Here is an 18,459-nt window from a genome sequence, read left to right on the forward strand (position 1 = left end):
ACCATATACGCAAATATAGTCACTGCCAAAAGCTCTTGAAATACAAGATCTGCTTTTACCTTTAAACCATAATGTGTGGTTCTCATTTTGTATGGTTTCATGTTTCTAATGCCATAAGCGCCTGGTGTCTGTGTGTCTGATCAGAAATTGTCCTGAATTTGTGAGCGTATGTTTAGATCTATCTCTCTCTCTGTCTGTCACTGTGAGAGAAGTCAGCAGTCTGCTTTATGTGTACATTTTGTCTGGTCCGGACTCATGTCATTTTGTCATTAATCAGTGGGGTTTCAAGAGGGGAAAGCAGACAATATTTGATCTCAGAGTGGAATGCTCAGGTCCCCGCTTTATGTTTTTAACTCTCTCTTTCAGAGTTATAGTCTTTCATTATATATGTCCACTGATGTTCCAGCTCAAATGCCATATGAAGATAACAGATCAGTGCTGATCTGTGCTTTTGATTTATCGATTTGTACCGTGTCGATCACAGAGAGCTTTCTAGGACTTTAAACAATATGTAAAAAAAAGTTTTTTAAGAACTAATTTTGAAACACTTGTTTTTAATATGTTTATACCTACATAAAACAAGCAAATATATATATTGTTTCCATCCACCTATTTTTATGCACATTTTGGAATATTGCATTAAGAAACGCTGAATGAAAACACCAAGATTCGCATAAATTTAAAAATGTGCATAAAAAACTTTTTTTAATCTGATAAGAAAACGTGCAAAAACTAGATGGAAACATATTTACAGAATAAATTCCTCAACGCGCATTAGAAAAAGTCGTGTGACTTTGCGCGAAGGGATGCCACAGCATCTGAAATGTTGTTTTGGTCATTCTGAAATGCCTTAGCCAAAAGGTTCAATAAAATGACATTCCAGAGCTGTCTTTCACTACTGCAATCCCAAACAGCAGGCATCCGCCTTCGAAAGCAAGATAATATGACTGCATTTATTGCATTTTGTCTGTGCGCTCTGAGGCGCAAGTAATTTATATATGAAAAAAGACCCACAGTGACTTCCCCTGCTGCAGCAATTGACCTTTTTCTTAGTGATATTTGGTGCCTGTTTATCAGGAAGTGATGATTTTGTTCTCTTCATCTCACTGGATGGAAAGATGTGGCTTTATAAGTTTTATGTGATGTTCCAATTTTGCACATAAGTTAAATTCGCAACTTTGGATGGAAACATAGCCAATGATATATTCTTATGCTTGTCACAAAACAGTGAATCTAATAAGTATACAGTACAGTGGTTTACTTTAAAGTACTTTGTTCATTCTTCAAGTTTGCTGTATTAAAAAAGAAAGGGTGTCATATACATTTTCCTATATGCAGCATAAACTTTAGTCAAGCTGTCAAACCACCAAAAAAAAATTGTTACCAAAAAAATATCTATACATATAATAGTATCTAATGTAATGTATCAGCATAGGGTGAAGTATGCACATTCACAACGTGTGTGACGCCTTTTTAATGTATTATGTAATATTGTTTTTTAAGTAAATATATCCTAGTTTCAAGGACTTTTAGATATTTTATCTGGAAAATTAGACAAAGGTATTCTTTGACAATAGGATTTTAGCAGCGTGTTACGGTGTCAAAGAGTTAATGCAGTAATAAAATTCTGACAACATTCACTTACGTTCTTCCAAATCTAGATTTCATCTTTGCCAAATTTAGACAGCGATCAGTGACTGTAAATCCATGTCTTTTGGAACCATAAAATAACTTTGTGTGGCATAAATACTAAAGTTTAAATTATTGCCCTCTGCCTCATATCTCTTTTATGCATTGGAATATTCAATTGAAACTATTGGTTCTCCCTTATAACCAAATGTGTTGCAGATGTGTTGCAAGATGTTTGGTGGAAAATGACTTACATTTTTGATTGTTCTCACAAATAGCTACCTCATAAATATAGCCATTTTTGTGTGTGTGTAACAGTCTGTTGTCACTGAAAATCAATATTATTTATGGATCTTACGCATTACTGTTTGAGGATCATCGTCTGCCTACCTGAAACGATTCGGCCACTCTCCAGAGAATGACACCTCCTTGGCACAGCTCTGCTGAGGAAATGGAATGCAATGTTTTTTGTGGCAGCTCGTATCTGTCATGCATGCTTTTACAGCATCAGAAAGCCAAACTTTTACAACTGGATGATCCTTGAAGATTTATTTGAGGCACAGAAATCGGACGTCAGAATTTGTGATTCTTGGAACTATAACCACTCTGACTGTGTTTCTTTAGACAGTGTGCCGTGTTAAAACAAATCGACAGCCACTGCGCGTTATTTGCCGATTTGAATCGATGCCTGAGAGAGTTTGTGTACAAAAAAATAAAATAAAATAGACTGAGCGTGTCTGCCAGAGGACTAGACATAATATAAAGCATCTAAACATTACTCTGCTGATCCATCTCATCCTGTATTGATCGTATTTATGAAAAATTGTCAAAAAGTTGTATTAATCAAGATAAAGAAAACTGTTTTTCTTTCTCGATTTGACTTGCTGTCTCTCTCTTTTATTGTTTGCAGCAGAAGCATATGTTGTTTAACAGGAAGATGACTTTTTCTTTATTAACAGAGACATGTGACCTTTCTCTGCAGGTTTCAGCCACAAAAGCCGATCCTAACCTTGGGTTCATGATCCAGACCTGCTTCATATCTCCAAACTCCAGTCCTTTAATGCCGTCAGACTATGTTGTCATAGAGAACATATGTGCAAAGGACGACTCTGTGCTCTATTACCCTCAGCAAGGTGGTTTCCCCATCCCTCACGCTCAGATGGACAAAAAACGCTTCAGTTTCACCTACAGATCAAAGTTTGACGTATCATTGCTCTTCCTGCACTGTGAGATGTCCCTCTGCTCCAGAAGAAATGACAAGAAGATGAACCTGCCAGAGGTACAAACCATCATCTAGCATAGCAGCTCTGATCTAATGAGCTGCCTTTGTAGGCAATATTTTGTAGGATGCACAGAATTGCTACCTATCTCAGTCCAACAAGGATTTTGTGATGCTTTATATATATATATATATATATATATATATACATACAGGTCCTTCTAAAAAAATTAGCATATTGTGATAAAAGTTCATTATTTTCCATAATGTAATGATAAAAATTTAACTTTCATATATTTTAGATTCATTGCACACCAACTGAAATATTTCAGGTCTTTTATTGTTTTAAATACTGATGATTTTGGCATACAGCTCATGAAAACCCAAAATTCCTATCTCAAAAAAATTAGCATATCATGAAAAGGTTCTCTAAACGAGCTATTAACCTAATCATCTGAATCAACTAATTAACTCTAAACACCTGCAAAAGATTCCTGAGGCTTTTAAAAACTCCCAGCCTGGTTCATTACTCAAAACCGCAATCATTGGGTAAGACTGCCGACCTGACTGCTGTCCAGAAGGCCATCATTGACACCCTCAAGCGAGAGGGTAAGACACAGAAAGAAATTTCTGAACGAATAGGCTGTTCCCAGAGTGCTGTATCAAGGCACCTCAGTGGGAAGTCTGTGGGAAGGAAAAAGTGTGGCAAAAAACGCTGCACAACGAGAAGAGGTGACCGGACCCTGAGGAAGATTGTGGAGAAGGACCGATTCCAGACCTTGGGGGACCTGCGGAAGCAGTGGACTGAGTCTGGAGTAGAAACATCCAGAGCCACCGTGCACAGGCGTGTGCTTTTGAACCAGAAACAGCGGCAGAAGCGCCTGACCTGGGCTACAGAGAAGCTACAGAGAAGCAGCACTGGACTGTTGCTCAGTCCTTCTGGACAGCAGTCAGGTCGGCAGTCTTACCCATGATTGCGGTTTTGAGTAATGAACCAGGCTGGGAGTTTTTAAAAGCCTCAGGAATCTTTTGCAGGTGTTTAGAGTTAATTAGTTGATTCAGATGATTAGGTTAATAGCTCGTTTAGAGAACCTTTTCATGATATGCTAATTTTTTGAGATAGGAATTTTGGGTTTTCATGAGCTGTATGCCAAAATCATCAGTATTAAAACAATAAAAGACCTGAAATATTTCAGTTGGTGTGCAATGAATCTAAAATATATGAAAGTTTAATTTTTATCATTACATTATGGAAAATAATGAACTTTTATCACAATATGCTAATTTTTTGAGAAGGACCTGTATATATATATATATATATATATATGTGAGGTACATAATATATATATATATATATATATATATATATATGCGCATCCCCAAAGATTTTTTTTTCTTAAAAATTATCACAATATTTGCTGCATATTTTGTGTTGATTTGCAGTAAAAACTCACCAATAATGATTATCTATTTGTATAATTAGAATTAGTAAGATTACCCGTACATTTTTTTGTGCTTAAAGGGATAGTTCACTCAAAAAAATGAAAATTTGCTGCTAATTTACTCACTCCCAGTCCATCTAGATATAGGTGACAGAATTAGCTGTGTGTGTTTGTTTAATTTTAAGATGCACAGGGTTATCAGATCTCATTAAGTCAGAGCACAGGAACACAGATAACTTATTGACCCTAGGACATATTTTCAGAGTAGTTGCTTTATTATATGGACAAGATGAGCACAATCTTTAATTCATTTATATAGTCTGTTTGAATTTGCTGTCCATCCTAGGAGTAGAAAAGAGTTGCTTTTCGATTCATTGCCTTGGCACGGGTCACTCTACACCAGCTGCTAGCATCAATCCACACTCTGTGAGTGCGGGATTCGTAAATCTTAGGTTACTTCAGTTACCATCCACAGAGGAAAAACAAATCTCCAACTTTCACTGTCCTTTTTCAAATTTTCCTTCCTCCCTCACATCTAGCCATAATCATTTTAATCTCCTGCATTTTCAGACGCTCTAATCATCATATTGCACGTTAAGGTTGTTTATGTCTCACCTAACATGATATTGAAAGTGACTCATTGTTTTGGTCGTAGATGTTTACAGTTCAGTCATAATCTGGATGAGAATAAGAGACGTGACATGCCAAACCATATAAACTGTGTATGAAATTAAGTGCTTTCTCTGCGAAGAGCGTGTGCTCAGTTTGGCTCAGGCATAATAGCTGCAACAACGTGAATGGCTTTAATAGCTTATAACATACACCAATCCATGCTTATGAAGCTCAAAGTAAAAAAAATTATACATTACAGGGCTTTAAAGAAATGGTCTGATAGGGTCACTATGAGAGTGTTTCAGGCCAGTTGATTCTAAGGCCAGTATTGCATTGTTGTGCATATTTAACAAATCAGTAATCTTTTGCAAATACTGATAGATAAAAAGGTACAAAAGCTGTCACTGTGGTGGTACCCTTTAAAAAAGGTACATTTAAGGTACTAATATGAAAAAAATGTGTTGCTTAAAATAGAAATAAAATGCCAAATCATATCTTTGGTAAGGCCTCTGAAAATGTTGGAAGTTCTTGACCAGACCCACAAAAAAAAAAAAAAAAAAGCCTTGCATTAACCCACCATTTATACATGCATAATATTTGTTTTCTGTTCGCCAAATTTCAACAGACTCCAAAATCTGGCCTCTCCTCATAATAAAGGAAGTGCCGTTGAAAGCCTGTTGATTATAAGAGGTTCTTGATGTCCTTTGAGGATTGTTATGCTTCTCTCTTTGTAGTGTATGTCACCAGATAAAGCCTGCACTTCCCTCAATGTGGACAGCATCCTTCTCATGATGATGAACACCAAGACCATCACCAAGCCAATGGTGGTCATCTCCGACAACACACCTGTCACTGTTAACGTACCTGTGGAGCCACCTAGTCCACGACATCCAGGTAAATATTACATTAAAATTAAAAAAAAAAAAATTCCAATACAAATCCACAAAAATCAATCCTTTGAAAAATGTATTTAAAATCATGTGCATTCATATGAGATGAAGCCTCCAGTCATTTCAGTCTTGTAGAAGAAGCTGTTTTATTTATTTTTTGAGGCTTAGATATTTTGAAGAACATGGCTTATATGAAGCATCATGGGAGAATGTGTGTTTCTAAAGTTGTATATGTGTCAGTCACTCACAGATCACAGGCCTTGTCTTGCTTTGTGGTGCATTACTCCCATCTGGAGTCTTTGAATATGTGGCTGTTTTGAGTATGTGTGTATTTGCATGTGTCTGTTAATTGTGCATTCAGTGTGGTTTGAGAGTATATGTGGTTCATTAGAGATGTGGTACAAGGGACTCAAAAAGACCAGCTTTACAAATCTGGATAGCATTTGTTTTCACTTAAACATTCTTTAAGGCCTCTTTTTCCCATACAGAGAGAGGGGGGAAAATGGGAGTGAAGGATAAGAAAAAAAAGTGAGAGTCATAAAGAAAAGGGCTCTTATGCACTGCATACCTGCAGTCTCCTTTACGGCAGAGTGCATTTGCCATAGATAGATTGTGTAGCATACTAGAGTACAGCAGGGTGGTGTCTTAACATTTCACAAAGAAACTTAATTTGACCATGACTGATTTGTTCTCTTCCCTGCATCCTCTTGGCACCATTGCACCTGTTACGGTTAGAGTGAGTCAACTTTACTGACTCGCAGCCAGTTTAATAACACAATGTTGCTGTGCTGCTTGTAGCAAATGGACCATGTGTCTTTTATTCACACTTGATTAGGGAAATGATTGCCAATCCTGAAGGATGCAAACTGGGATTTTACTGGCCAAAGTCAAGTCTTGTGTAAGTTTATTTGGTTCTGAGTAAAAAAAAAAAAATCAAAGATCAGTCCCATAGCATCAGAAGACACATACATGGGAAATCTGGAGTGAATTCAGATTGTATGTGAATTCAATGTGAATCCAATGTGGGCTTATTCTTTATAAACAGGCTTTAGTGTTTGGTCAACGCCAGGCTTATTTTCTCTGGTGTGGATTAGGTAAACACAGATATGCCATAAAAGTAATGAAAACAGTTTTTGCATCTGATTTTGAACTCAAAGACAACTCTTGTACAGACAAGGCAGAAAAGCAACCTCTCAAAAAGGCTCAAAGCGGTGCTCTGGACAGGATCCCAAAGTATTTGGCTTAATCTACAAATCAAAGAGGGCAGTTTGTGGGAGTGCCATGCTTTGTGAAAAACACAGCAGACCAAATCAATGCCATCCGAAAACAGATTTATGATCAGAAAACATCAATAATTCCCTACCCTTTTGGTCTAAAACAGTGGTACAAACTCAAAATAGATTGTTGTAAATGTCTTAAAGGGGTCATGAACTGCCCTTTTTTATGTTGTACTGTTCTGTGAGTTCTACTTATAATGTTATCAAGATTTTTGCATCAAAAACATAATCATTTAGAAGTAATAGGCTATTTTCTGTCCTGTTTTGTCTCCATGCATCAGAATGCTCAGTTTGAATAGGTCATGGTGGATTGTAGACTCTGAAGTAAACGCCCACTGCTGTGATTGGCTAACAGTTGTGTATGTTTGACAGCCTACATCCTTTATAGATGGACGCTGCTGTGATTTAGGTTAAAAATGCATAAATATCAAATGATCTGTAATAACAGACAAAGCAATCATGACCACGTAATAAAAACAGTTACTCGAACTTGTGTAGTGCGACATTACTGTCAGATCCAATATAGTCAGCACAGCATCGTCTCTTAGTTTCTTTTAGTTTCTATCTTACTGAAAATCCTGCATCAAATTGTGTCTTGTTTGTAAATGAATCTGTGGTGAAATGAAGTGAAAAAAGGTCAGAGTTCTTACTGACGTGGTCGTTGTCTTGTTGTCTTTGGAGTCAATCAGTGGGCGGGTTAATTATAATAAACAGGCAGGAGATGCTTGGCTTGCTCACGGATGCCACTGCAAAGCCCATACGAAGCATGAGCTCTTAGTTTCTATAGTAGAACGTCATGTAAACATCGACCCCAGAGTGAGAAATTTTCACTGCTACACACTTAACAGACATAATTTAATATATTTATTAACATTTTTCTTGCAGGCATTATATATTTCTTGGACACCCCAGTTGTGGTGGGCATCGCTTTTGCTGCCTTTGTGATTGGAGCCCTTCTGACTGGAGCGCTATGGTTCATCTACTCGCATACAGGTGAGAAAACACTGCATATTCACATCACAGCCTTGAACTCATCTGACCATTGTTCTAATTCCCTGCATCACACTAATTAGTACTGAGAGTTATGCATTGTGTCATTTCTAATGCTCATTTCTGATCATCGAAAAGGCTTGACAGTTCTCTTAGTAGCAGCGATATGTTAACAATAACATTTTAACTCATGTAAGCATGTGAATATATCCCGTTCGTCAGCAGAAGCGGATCTGTCTTTTCCGTTCTTTAAGGCATTGGGGGGGACTGGTCGGCAGTATTTTGGGTACAATAGCACAAAGGGGACTGGAATTCCCCCTGTCCGCTGTGAGGGTGTCTCAAGGCTTCACAGGAAAATGCATATACAATCCTCCCTCTGAATGCCAGGATTCACCCGTCCCTCCTCCCTGCATTGCCCTGTTGTCGCCAGGCCGACGACCTCTGTTGACCCTCCAGAGGAAGCGCATGCACTTTCTCAGTCCCCGTTTCCACTCTTTTGCATTCCCGCTAGTCCGGCCCCTACTTTCTGTCCTCAGTGTTGTTGACCTGCTACCGTTTCATGGCACACAATTGAAGGGAGTCCCACTGTTCCAGAATCTGTAGTTGTGTAGGCCGATGAGTATCAGTATGTTGACAGAGGATCAAAGCCATTCTGAAATTGATCTATTTTTTGGGGTTTTTAGAACATGTATATCTTGGATATATCCATGCCTTGACATAAAAGGAGTCATGTTTAGCTTTTATTAGCTTTCATTTTTGTTCCAGGTTTTTTTTGTTTTTTTTTTTCAAAAACTTAAATCAGTGTAATGTTATTAATATTGCCTGTGGTATTCAGTTGGGATGACATTATCCAGCTGTGTTTCTGCTCACTGTTGTTAAATGGGCATGAAGAGCTCAGAATTTATTTTATTTGCGTGTTTATACTGGCATCTCAGATCAGGGTGACACTGTTGAATTTGACTACCCTCTAAGGTCATTTAGGATCAAAACCGTGACGTTTTCTTGTCAGAAACAGGTGTTAAATGTTGAAATGAAAAGAAAAAAAGTGTGGTTGTGGTGTAAGCTCTGATCATTCCAACCATGTGTTTCTCATAATGGCACTGATTAGTTCATACAAGCCAAAGGCCTATCAAACCACAGTATTATAAAGTATTCAATCATATTACTAAAATAGCCCTATATGGAATAATCTTCTTTTTTCTTTTTTTTTTGATACTGATGTTAACCCCAAATGCTTTTCATGTTTGCAATAGCCTAAATTATAGACTCGTGTCAGATGAAATGTTTTTTTCTAAAAGATGAAAAATTTGAACCAAGGCGGTGCTTTCCCCCTGGAAGTGAAGGAAAATGCAAGATAGAGGCTTTGGTGAAATGAAAGAAAAGGCAAAATCCTCTTTCTCTCTGTCAGTTAGACCCAAAGAATTATCGTCTGTTTTTCCCTAGTGTGTTACTTTGACTGTCTCAAAGACAAATAATAGTCCCTGTTGTGTAGTGTAGTGCAGGACAAGGGTTACAGACTTTTGTTGCCAAGAACCCCTAATTTAATATTGTGATATTATAAGGAAAAAATGTTGTTTGAAAAAATGAAATATGTGGTTTTAGTTTTTGTACTAAAGCAAACCAAAATGTGATTACAATATTATATGGAAATAATTTACTCTGATTTTGTTACTTAAGAGAATGTTTGTTTGTTTTTTTTTTGTTGTTGTTGTTTTTGAACCACTGGAGTAATTTTAAATGTATTTTTAAAAAGTCATCTCAAATAATTTTTTTTGTTTTGTTTTGGTTCCTTCATGCTGCTTCTGGGAATCAACCAGAATGTGTTTTATATATTTTCAATTAAATAATTTTTAATAGATTTTAGTTTTACTTAACAGTAACAACACTGGTATAGTGTTAAATACAGAGCACAAATTCTAAGTATGGATCACCATATTTGGCCACATGTCACTTCACTATACTATAGTATAGTATAGTATAATATAGTATAGTATAGTATAGTATAGTATGGTATGGTATGGTATGGTATAGTATGGTATGGTATAGTATAGTATGGTATAGTATGGAATAGTATAGTATGGTATGGTATAGTATAGTATGGTATGGTATGGTATGGTATGGTATGGTATGGTATGGTATGGTATGGTATGGTATAGGTATAGTATAGTATAGTATAGTATAGTATAGTATAGTATAGTATAGTATAGTATAGTATAGTATGGAATAGTATAGTATAGTATAGTATAGTATAGTATAGTATAGTATAGTATAGTATAGTATAGTATAGTATAGTATGGTATAGTGCAGTAAAACATTCAGTTCACACTTAATGCACATCCTTCAATGTTTTACACTAAATAGTGATGCATATAATGAGTACATGATTGTGAGTACATAATTGTAAAACATACATTGTTCCATACATTAGGGATGCTTCTATTTTAGGGAAAGCTGCGTGTGGAATGTTGCGGGAGTCTGTAAGAAAACAGCTCCTGTAATCCTGTCACCATCCCTGTTGTAGATCACACTGATAGGTTAAGGACGCTGCCCCTGTGCACACACAATGAAATGACACGGTCGAGTGGAAGAGGTCAACAAGCTGCCATCAAACTCTTTCTCACACATACACCAAAATGCAGCTCTGTTTAGGGTAGTGTTTCAGATAATTATATAACCAGCATATGTTGTTAGTCTGCGTGCTGCCACTGTGTACGTTCGCAAGATGATTGGTTGTAAAAGAGAGGTGTATAGAGGCAGATAAGCCTCTGAGTCTAGTACACAGCGCTGAATGAGGAAATAGGCTGTTTTTAGCTGGAGCTCTTGGCAGCACATCTCTGGCACATATTAGCAGCAGAGGGGCCTAAAACAGGGAAGCAGACACACGTCCAAATTACAGTTTGTGGGTTGGTGGAATTTATTTACAGACATTTTATAGAGAATTCAGATGTATGTAGTGTAGGAGAGCAGAGTGTGTATTTATATTGGTGTTTTAGTCAAATGGCAAGCATGTAAAGCAAACCTGGAATTTGATTAAAAACTGTTCAACTCTCTGTCAGGGGCAAGCTCTCTACAAGATGAATTACATGCATTCTTACTTGCCGCTCTGCTTCAGAGTTGAGACCTCTGATAGAGGAATGTTTATATCCATCTAGAACAATAATCAGTGAAGACAAAGAGAGAAGAATGAGACAGACATAAGTCTTGTTCCAGAACTCCTTACATGCCTTTTTTGGCCAAATTCAAATACAGCATTGCACGTCTCCTTAAGAGAAAGCAATTCAAGTCCAGTGGTAATTTAACCCAAAGATGACGTGAGAACTATTGACAGTGTTTTGTTTGAGTGGCAATATTTCAATCACACAAAAGATATGTGACCATGCAAAAATAAAGCAATGCTGTATTTATACTTTTGTAAGTGTAAATGAAAGTTTATATAGGTTTGATGGAATTAAATGACTATATGTAATACTGAATATATTGCATACACTCTCAGAAAAAATAAAAATGTGTAAAAAAATTGTACCTTTAGGGGAATAATAGCTTGTTACTGTGGCAGTACCATCAAAGGGACACCCTTTTACCTTCTTTAACCTAAAAGGGTTCATAATAGTATCGTAAGAGTACTACCTTAAAGGCCCGTTCACACCAAGGACGATAAATATTAAGATAACGATATAGTTCTAAAAATCGTTTTCTGTATTAAAGAACAGCAGCGTCCACACCACAACTATAACGATAAAGACAAAGAAAAAGATATCATTGGAATCTCTTTCAAAACTATTTTTTTTCCAGCTGATGAACGATAAAAAATTGACAGCCAATCAGAATCCATCCTGCTGTAACGAGCTCGAGAATTTAAAGCGCCAGACCAGCTTGCGCTTAGAATAAACAGACGATATCGTTCGCTGGTGTGGACGCTAATATCGTTATCTTTATCGTTATCTTTATAGTTATCTTTATAGTTATCGTTCTTGGTGTGAACAGGCCTTAAGGGTGTGTATTACTACTCTAAAGCCCCCTTCACACTGAGATTCCGGATCATACACGGGTAATGTGTCCCGGCAATTGTTCCCGGATCATTAGATTTTGGTTCATTCACACTGCCAGTGATTTCCCGGAATCTGTGTGTGTGTGTTCACACACAACCCATAAAGGTCCCGTAATGACACGTGACATCAGGATGTGATGTGTAATGCACGAGTCGAAAATGCTAGGCATGTTAACTTTCACTTAAGCTAGTGAACGATCTCAGCTTCAGCGTGGATAGTGAGGAGTTAACTGATCTCTGCTTCATTACAGTTTGCACATATTTTTTTGTTGCGAACATTGCGCTGCCTTCAAAACACCCAGTAAAAGAGTCACACGATAACGTGCGTCATCACTACGACACAACCTTTACAGCATTGGTTTTGCCTTTTGTTCACACAGAGCATGTTCCGGGACTGAACCTAGCAATGTTACTAGTTCCCCAACCCGGGATCGATCCCAGAATCAATCCTGGGACATGTTTGCGTTCACACAGAAGCAATCCGGCAATTTTCCGGGACCAATGTGCATTGTGAAAGGGGCTTAAGGTACTAAGCTGTTGTACCCATAAAGGCATAGTTTCTGGGGAAAAAAAAATCTTTTATCTATCTATCATCTTTTTTAATGAGAGGTTGCATCAATGCCATAGATGAACCAAAGAATACTTCAGTGAACAGTTCTTCAGTGAACTTTTTTTCTTAGTGTGGAGAACATTTTAATAATCTAAAGAACCTTTTTCCACTGTAAATAGCCTTTTGTGCAATGGGAAGGTTCCATGGATGTTAAAAGTTGTTCTTGGAACCATTGATAAAGAACCTTTTTTCTTAAGAGTAAAGATGGTGATACTGTACAAATCAAGCATTCTCATCTGCATCCAACTTTCTAGTCTGCTGCTAATCAGTGCACAAAATCAATATACTCCAAGTGCACCAGCTAAACCATTTAATGCAAAAGGGTTACTATGCTTTCATGGCTTAACAGCTTCTGCCATTCTGAGAGACACATTAATGCAAGTCGTTGTTTTCTAGATGTCATGAATCTGAACACTATGTCTTTTTCTATGTGTCTCTGTAAGCCTTGACGTCCTCTTTATCCATCTCTCTCTTCAGGTGGCACAGGAGTGAGGCAGCAGGTGCCAAAGTCTCAGCCGGTTTCTGAGAACAGCAGTGCAGCTCACAGTATTGGCAGCACACAGAGCACGCCGTGTTCAAGCAGCAGTAATGCATAGAGCAGCTGGACTGATGATGCCTCCACTGGCATCATGCGTTGTACATTTGTGGAAGAATATGTGATTTCCTAGCATATCCTGAGACCTTATTATTTTCATTATTTGGAACTGAAATGGTTAGGCTGAACATACAACCGGATGAAAAAAGCTACATTTAGAGGTGAGGGAAATAACCAAATCAAGATCAAGTTTTGAAATGTTGCTTTTTTTCTTGAACCCCACAAGAGTGTTGTTTTTGCCTTATATGGTTGAGATCAGCGTGAAAATAACAAAGGCTGTTTACATCACTTATTATGGAATGAAGGCGGTCTAGAGGAACAGTTAGTACTCTGCGAGGATACACAAAGGCTCTGTCTTCACCTAAACAAAGATTAGTGCCTTGCTAAAATGCATGCACGCCATGAGTGAAGGGTGTAAAAGCCTTAATCAGAGACATTTTCAATATATGGGACAGGTTTTGGAATATTGTAAAATAATGTATATTCTGTGAATATTGTATAAAATGGTAGAGATTTAAAGTTAAGTTTCATAAAAAAAAGTTTTAATTAAACCAAATATTTATCAGAAAATTATATACCATTTAGAAGATCGTTTTTAAATCATAAAGACAAATATTAACGAATTTACAGATATACAGTATGCACAAGCGCTTTTCCAGAATTGGCCTTTTAAAAGATAGTTGCAAAATAATAAGTAGTAGTAGATTCTAATGGTCTAATTTTTTTACCACCCAGACTTTGATACTGTTATAGTCTGTACAGATAATTGCTCATAATTATAGTAATAAGCATTTCAAAATAAGAGTCATTAAGAGTAGTTATTTGACTCAATAAGAGTGAAAAATATAGAATGTGATTTTTAAGTGCTGGGCATTATTATTCAACATTAGTATAAACAGTAATGATTTCAGACTGTTATATTTTGATATTTTGTCCCTGAATTTAAAATTCAAAATGAGCATTTGTTGAGAAGGATTCAATGTGCCTAGTCACAAAAGATTTACATAATCTAATGCCAAAGAATGGGCATTTACTTGCCCGTCTTTTAATGTTACAGCAGCCCCTGCGTATGTGTATTTAGGTACTAACCTACCGCTAAAGTGAACACAGGATCAACATTTCTCAAAAAAATCATTATTTCTACTGTGTATGTGAAGTTAACAATTTGGGATTTTGTGTAAAACATGCATACAGATACAGTTGTAAAGTGCAAGAAATGTATGAATGCAAAGCCAGAGTAATCCCACCGTCGAAACTTTACATGAATGTCAGAACATTATAAGTGCCTTAACTTTGAGTATATGCATTATTTCAGAAATAAAAAGAGGCAAGAAGGGAAGTGGTGTTTACTCTGCTTTAGGCACAGTGTATACCCACTGATGTGAAAATCTGCCAGATCTGTGCATCTAGTTGTTTGTTTTTAGTATCTAATGTTGCTTTGTGTGTGTGTGTGTGTGTGTGTGTGTGTGTGTGTGTGTGTGTGTGTGTGTGTGTATTGCTTGCTACAGACTGTACCTATAGAATGTACTTTTTTTTCCCTAACATTAAATTCATTTTAAACTTGTATAAATGTCTCCTTTAAGAGAAAAGAGAGTAAGAATTTAAACATTTATTTGTGTATAAATTATATTTTTCTAGAGATATATACATAGAGCCACCCTATAATTCTATCTGCATACTGTGAATTTTTGTGGGCATATTTCTATATAATTGTACGTGTTTTCTCTAAATCTAAACCTAGTCCATAATGCTGAAGTGAGCTGCATTCACTGATATTTTCCTGACATAGTCATATAAAATAAAATGTTTTATTATAAATTTATATTTTTTATAGGGGAACACTATGATATTTGGAATATAAAATATATTTTGATGATGCAAATGTTTTTATCTCTCTTTGAAGCTCTTCGCCATTTAAGTATCTGTCAAGTGTGTGTTTAGTCACACTGTAAGCTCTGTGTATCCATGTTTGTGGGTTTAAATGGATGAGTATATGTATATTCTTTGTATTGTATATGTCTTTTGGGAATGTTTAAAACAATGCTGTCTTGTCTAACAGAGTATGAATCTCTGATAGGTGTAATCAAGGGTCGTTTAATGGCTCTGGAGTTAACCCCTTACTGGGTTTATCATAAGGCCTTTCTCTCATTCCAGTAAACACTCTGTCTCGTGATAAACTCTTTATTTGAAACTTTTTCTGTATGGTGAATGATGAAATTGATTGTGCTGTCTTTCTGTTTGTTATCTACCTCATTTGTCTATGTGTGTATAAGGTTTCATTGTCTTGTCATCAAGCATATTTTACTGTACATATTGTGTAGAGCTTAATGTTACATAAAATATATCACATCAAAGGGTTTATCTTACAGATTTGACAGTTCACTCCGTCTCAGTCACCAGACTTTCCTACAAAAGGGGGGAATCTGAAAGATGTAAATGTGAACCTATCAGAATCAGACTGTCTTGCTCTGAAACGACACACTATTAATTGTGACAATTTTTGTGTCCCCCTCCCCCCTCTTCCTCCAATGGTATGTGAAATCATGCAGTGTTTGTAAATATAATGTGCTGTATATATGCATGCTATATGTATACTCTGTATATATATACCAATTAAATTCTTATAATCTTTCAGGAGTTTGTTTGTGTGTTCATTTAAAAATATGCACTGGGCCCCACATTTTGTCCACTAATGAAGAGGATCAACGAGGACATTCTTTTTTTCTTTCTTTCTTTTTTAGCACTCAATTCTTCTGTTAACATAAAACATTTTCTCTCTCATTGCTATGTAGATTGCTTGTATAAAGTATTGTTATCCTGTTTTAGGACTGTTTAGTAACTGTACTGCTTGACAATGAGTTCATTACTTGATGCAGACCATATGGAGATCTGGCATGCACACTGATGATTATATGTAAATGTGCACACATATATGCATACACTGACATATACAGTACAATTTAATGACTTTTAACATAGGCAGACGATATTGGCTGGACAGCAACAGAGTCAATTTAAAAAATAAAAATAAAATAATAATAATGAAGTGGTGACATCATTTAGGCCAACACTGACCCGTGTGGAGCAATGAACATAAAATATGACGTCACCTTCACAGGATGAGCCCAGACTGTCAGTCTACTCGATCAACTGACTGTCATTTATGGGAAGTTTCCATGAAGGCACCTTTCCAGAATAATATTACTTGTAATCTGTCAAATTGTTTATCAACTTTTTTTTTCAGTTTGAGATCATGATGACCAAATCCAGAAAATAGGTTCCAGAAAAAAAAAAAAAAAAATGTACTGGGGGATGCACTTGATGTGGAACAGGCTTTGAGTCTTAATCAACAATGACTCAGTGTAGGTCACCAGAGTGTTTCTGGGTTTAGGTGATGTTTCAAAAGAGTGAGGAAAAGGGTTGACTTTGAGGTTGAGGCCCATTGTTGATATTCACCGTTCAACCACTTCAAACAGCCAAGTGGAATATATAAAGTGGAACATAAATAATATACTATATAAAGACATAAAATTAGGGGCTCGGCAGGATTTAATCCTAGGATGTAGTAGTTTCTAAAGCAATATTTTTAACTCCTGAAATACTTAAACTATGTTCTTGACGATGTTCCTCACAAACTATAACTCCAAACTGCTTTAAAAATAATAATAAATAATAATAATGATAAAAAATATTAGCCTTATGTGTTGTCAGACACACCTATAGCATAATTACATTTTAGATTTTATTTTATTTTAATTAATTAATTAATTTATGTATTTAGTTAGTTAGTTAATGTTATTGTTATTGGTTCCTGAGCCTCTGCATATCAATTTGGGTTCTTTGTTGCATTCATGGTCCAATAAAGGAATGAATATAACTTAACACAGTCTGACACCTGCACCTGAGATTCTGTTTCCTTGGCAAACCTTTTCCACAGGCTGAAATCTTCACATTTGTGGGGTCGGGTCTCAGTTTACTCCCACCTCAACAGCTGGCCGATTTGCCACATGAAGGTTTAAATATACAGAATTAAATATGGCTGCCAGTATCAATAAAAAGCATTTAATTTTGCTGAGTTGCGAGCTCTATTTTGATGACAGCGCTGGGGTGGCTGTATATTTAGCTAAAGAGGGAGGGGGAGCTCAGTATTTATGGCTGGAAACATTGGAGAGGCTCCAGCGCTGAAATCTATAGCCATAAAATCATACCACATATAAAGAAACTGCTCTGTCATGATTGTACGCCAACACAAACCAAATACACACATCCACACATGAGCATGTGTAATCTTACGTAATGCATAACTCTACGCATATAATATATATATATATATACATATATATATATATATATATATATATATATATATATAAGGCATGAGAAACAGAGGAATAGGCAAATCTGAATAAATGTGTATATATATATATATATATATATATATATATATATATACATTTATTCAGATATGCAGCCACACATTTGTATATGCCAATGTACAAAAACATGCCTTATATGCTTAAAAAACAAAAAAAACTTTTTCCAATAAAATTTGATTTGTTAACATTTTTTCTTAATACTTTAGATAATATGGACTGACAATGAATAAAATTCTTAGAGCATTTGTTAATCTGGGTTAATATTAATTTCTACATAAAGTAATTTATAGGTGACTTTCATAATTTGCAGCTGAAATGTTCTTCAAAATGTGTTTCACAGAAGAAATGACACGAGGGTGAGTAAACAAGGACAGAATTTTCATCTTCGGGTTAACTATTCCTGCAACTTATTTCTTTTTTGTAAACACAGGGTCAGCAATTAACAGGAACAACAGGGTCATTTGAGTGCAAAAAAAATGAAGGAAATACCTCACAAAAGAACAAAACAAGACTTTCTTTATCCTGTGTCACCATCCAGCATGTGGGTATTTGTGTAATAGCTCTTATCTGTTAAAGCTGTGCATAAATCGTGTTATCATTCAAAGCACCGTCAACCCCCAGACTTAGCAACCACACTAGTGAAGTAATGCAATGGCACCCGTGGCCCACACACCAACATCAACGAGCCTATCACCATGGAGAAGAAACTGTGCCCCAAATTGCAGCCTCAGCCCCAAATGAGAACCAAATGCTTCAAGCCCCACACATGAA

At 36.3% G+C, this 18,459-nt stretch overlaps 1 protein-coding gene across 3 annotated transcripts in view; it reads left to right on the top strand.

The window, feature by feature from the left end:
- Positions 1–15,944, top strand: part of tgfbr3 (transforming growth factor, beta receptor III) — a 102,956-nt gene extending 87,012 nt beyond the window's left edge. For all 3 annotated transcript variants that reach the window (XM_042758200.1, XM_042758201.1, XM_042758199.1), the window contains 4 exons: positions 2,612–2,908; positions 5,637–5,796; positions 7,955–8,062; positions 13,195–15,944. In XM_042758200.1, coding sequence (XP_042614134.1) covers positions 2,612–2,908; positions 5,637–5,796; positions 7,955–8,062; positions 13,195–13,313 — 684 coding nt within the window. In that variant the 3' untranslated portion in view covers positions 13,314–15,944. The remainder of the gene's footprint in view (positions 1–2,611; positions 2,909–5,636; positions 5,797–7,954; positions 8,063–13,194) is intronic.
- Positions 15,945–18,459: the final 2,515 nt, after the last annotated feature.

Source organism: Cyprinus carpio, chromosome A6 (genome assembly GCF_018340385.1).
Source record: "Cyprinus carpio isolate SPL01 chromosome A6, ASM1834038v1, whole genome shotgun sequence".
In the NCBI taxonomy this organism is placed as follows: Eukaryota; Metazoa; Chordata; class Actinopteri; order Cypriniformes; family Cyprinidae; genus Cyprinus; species Cyprinus carpio.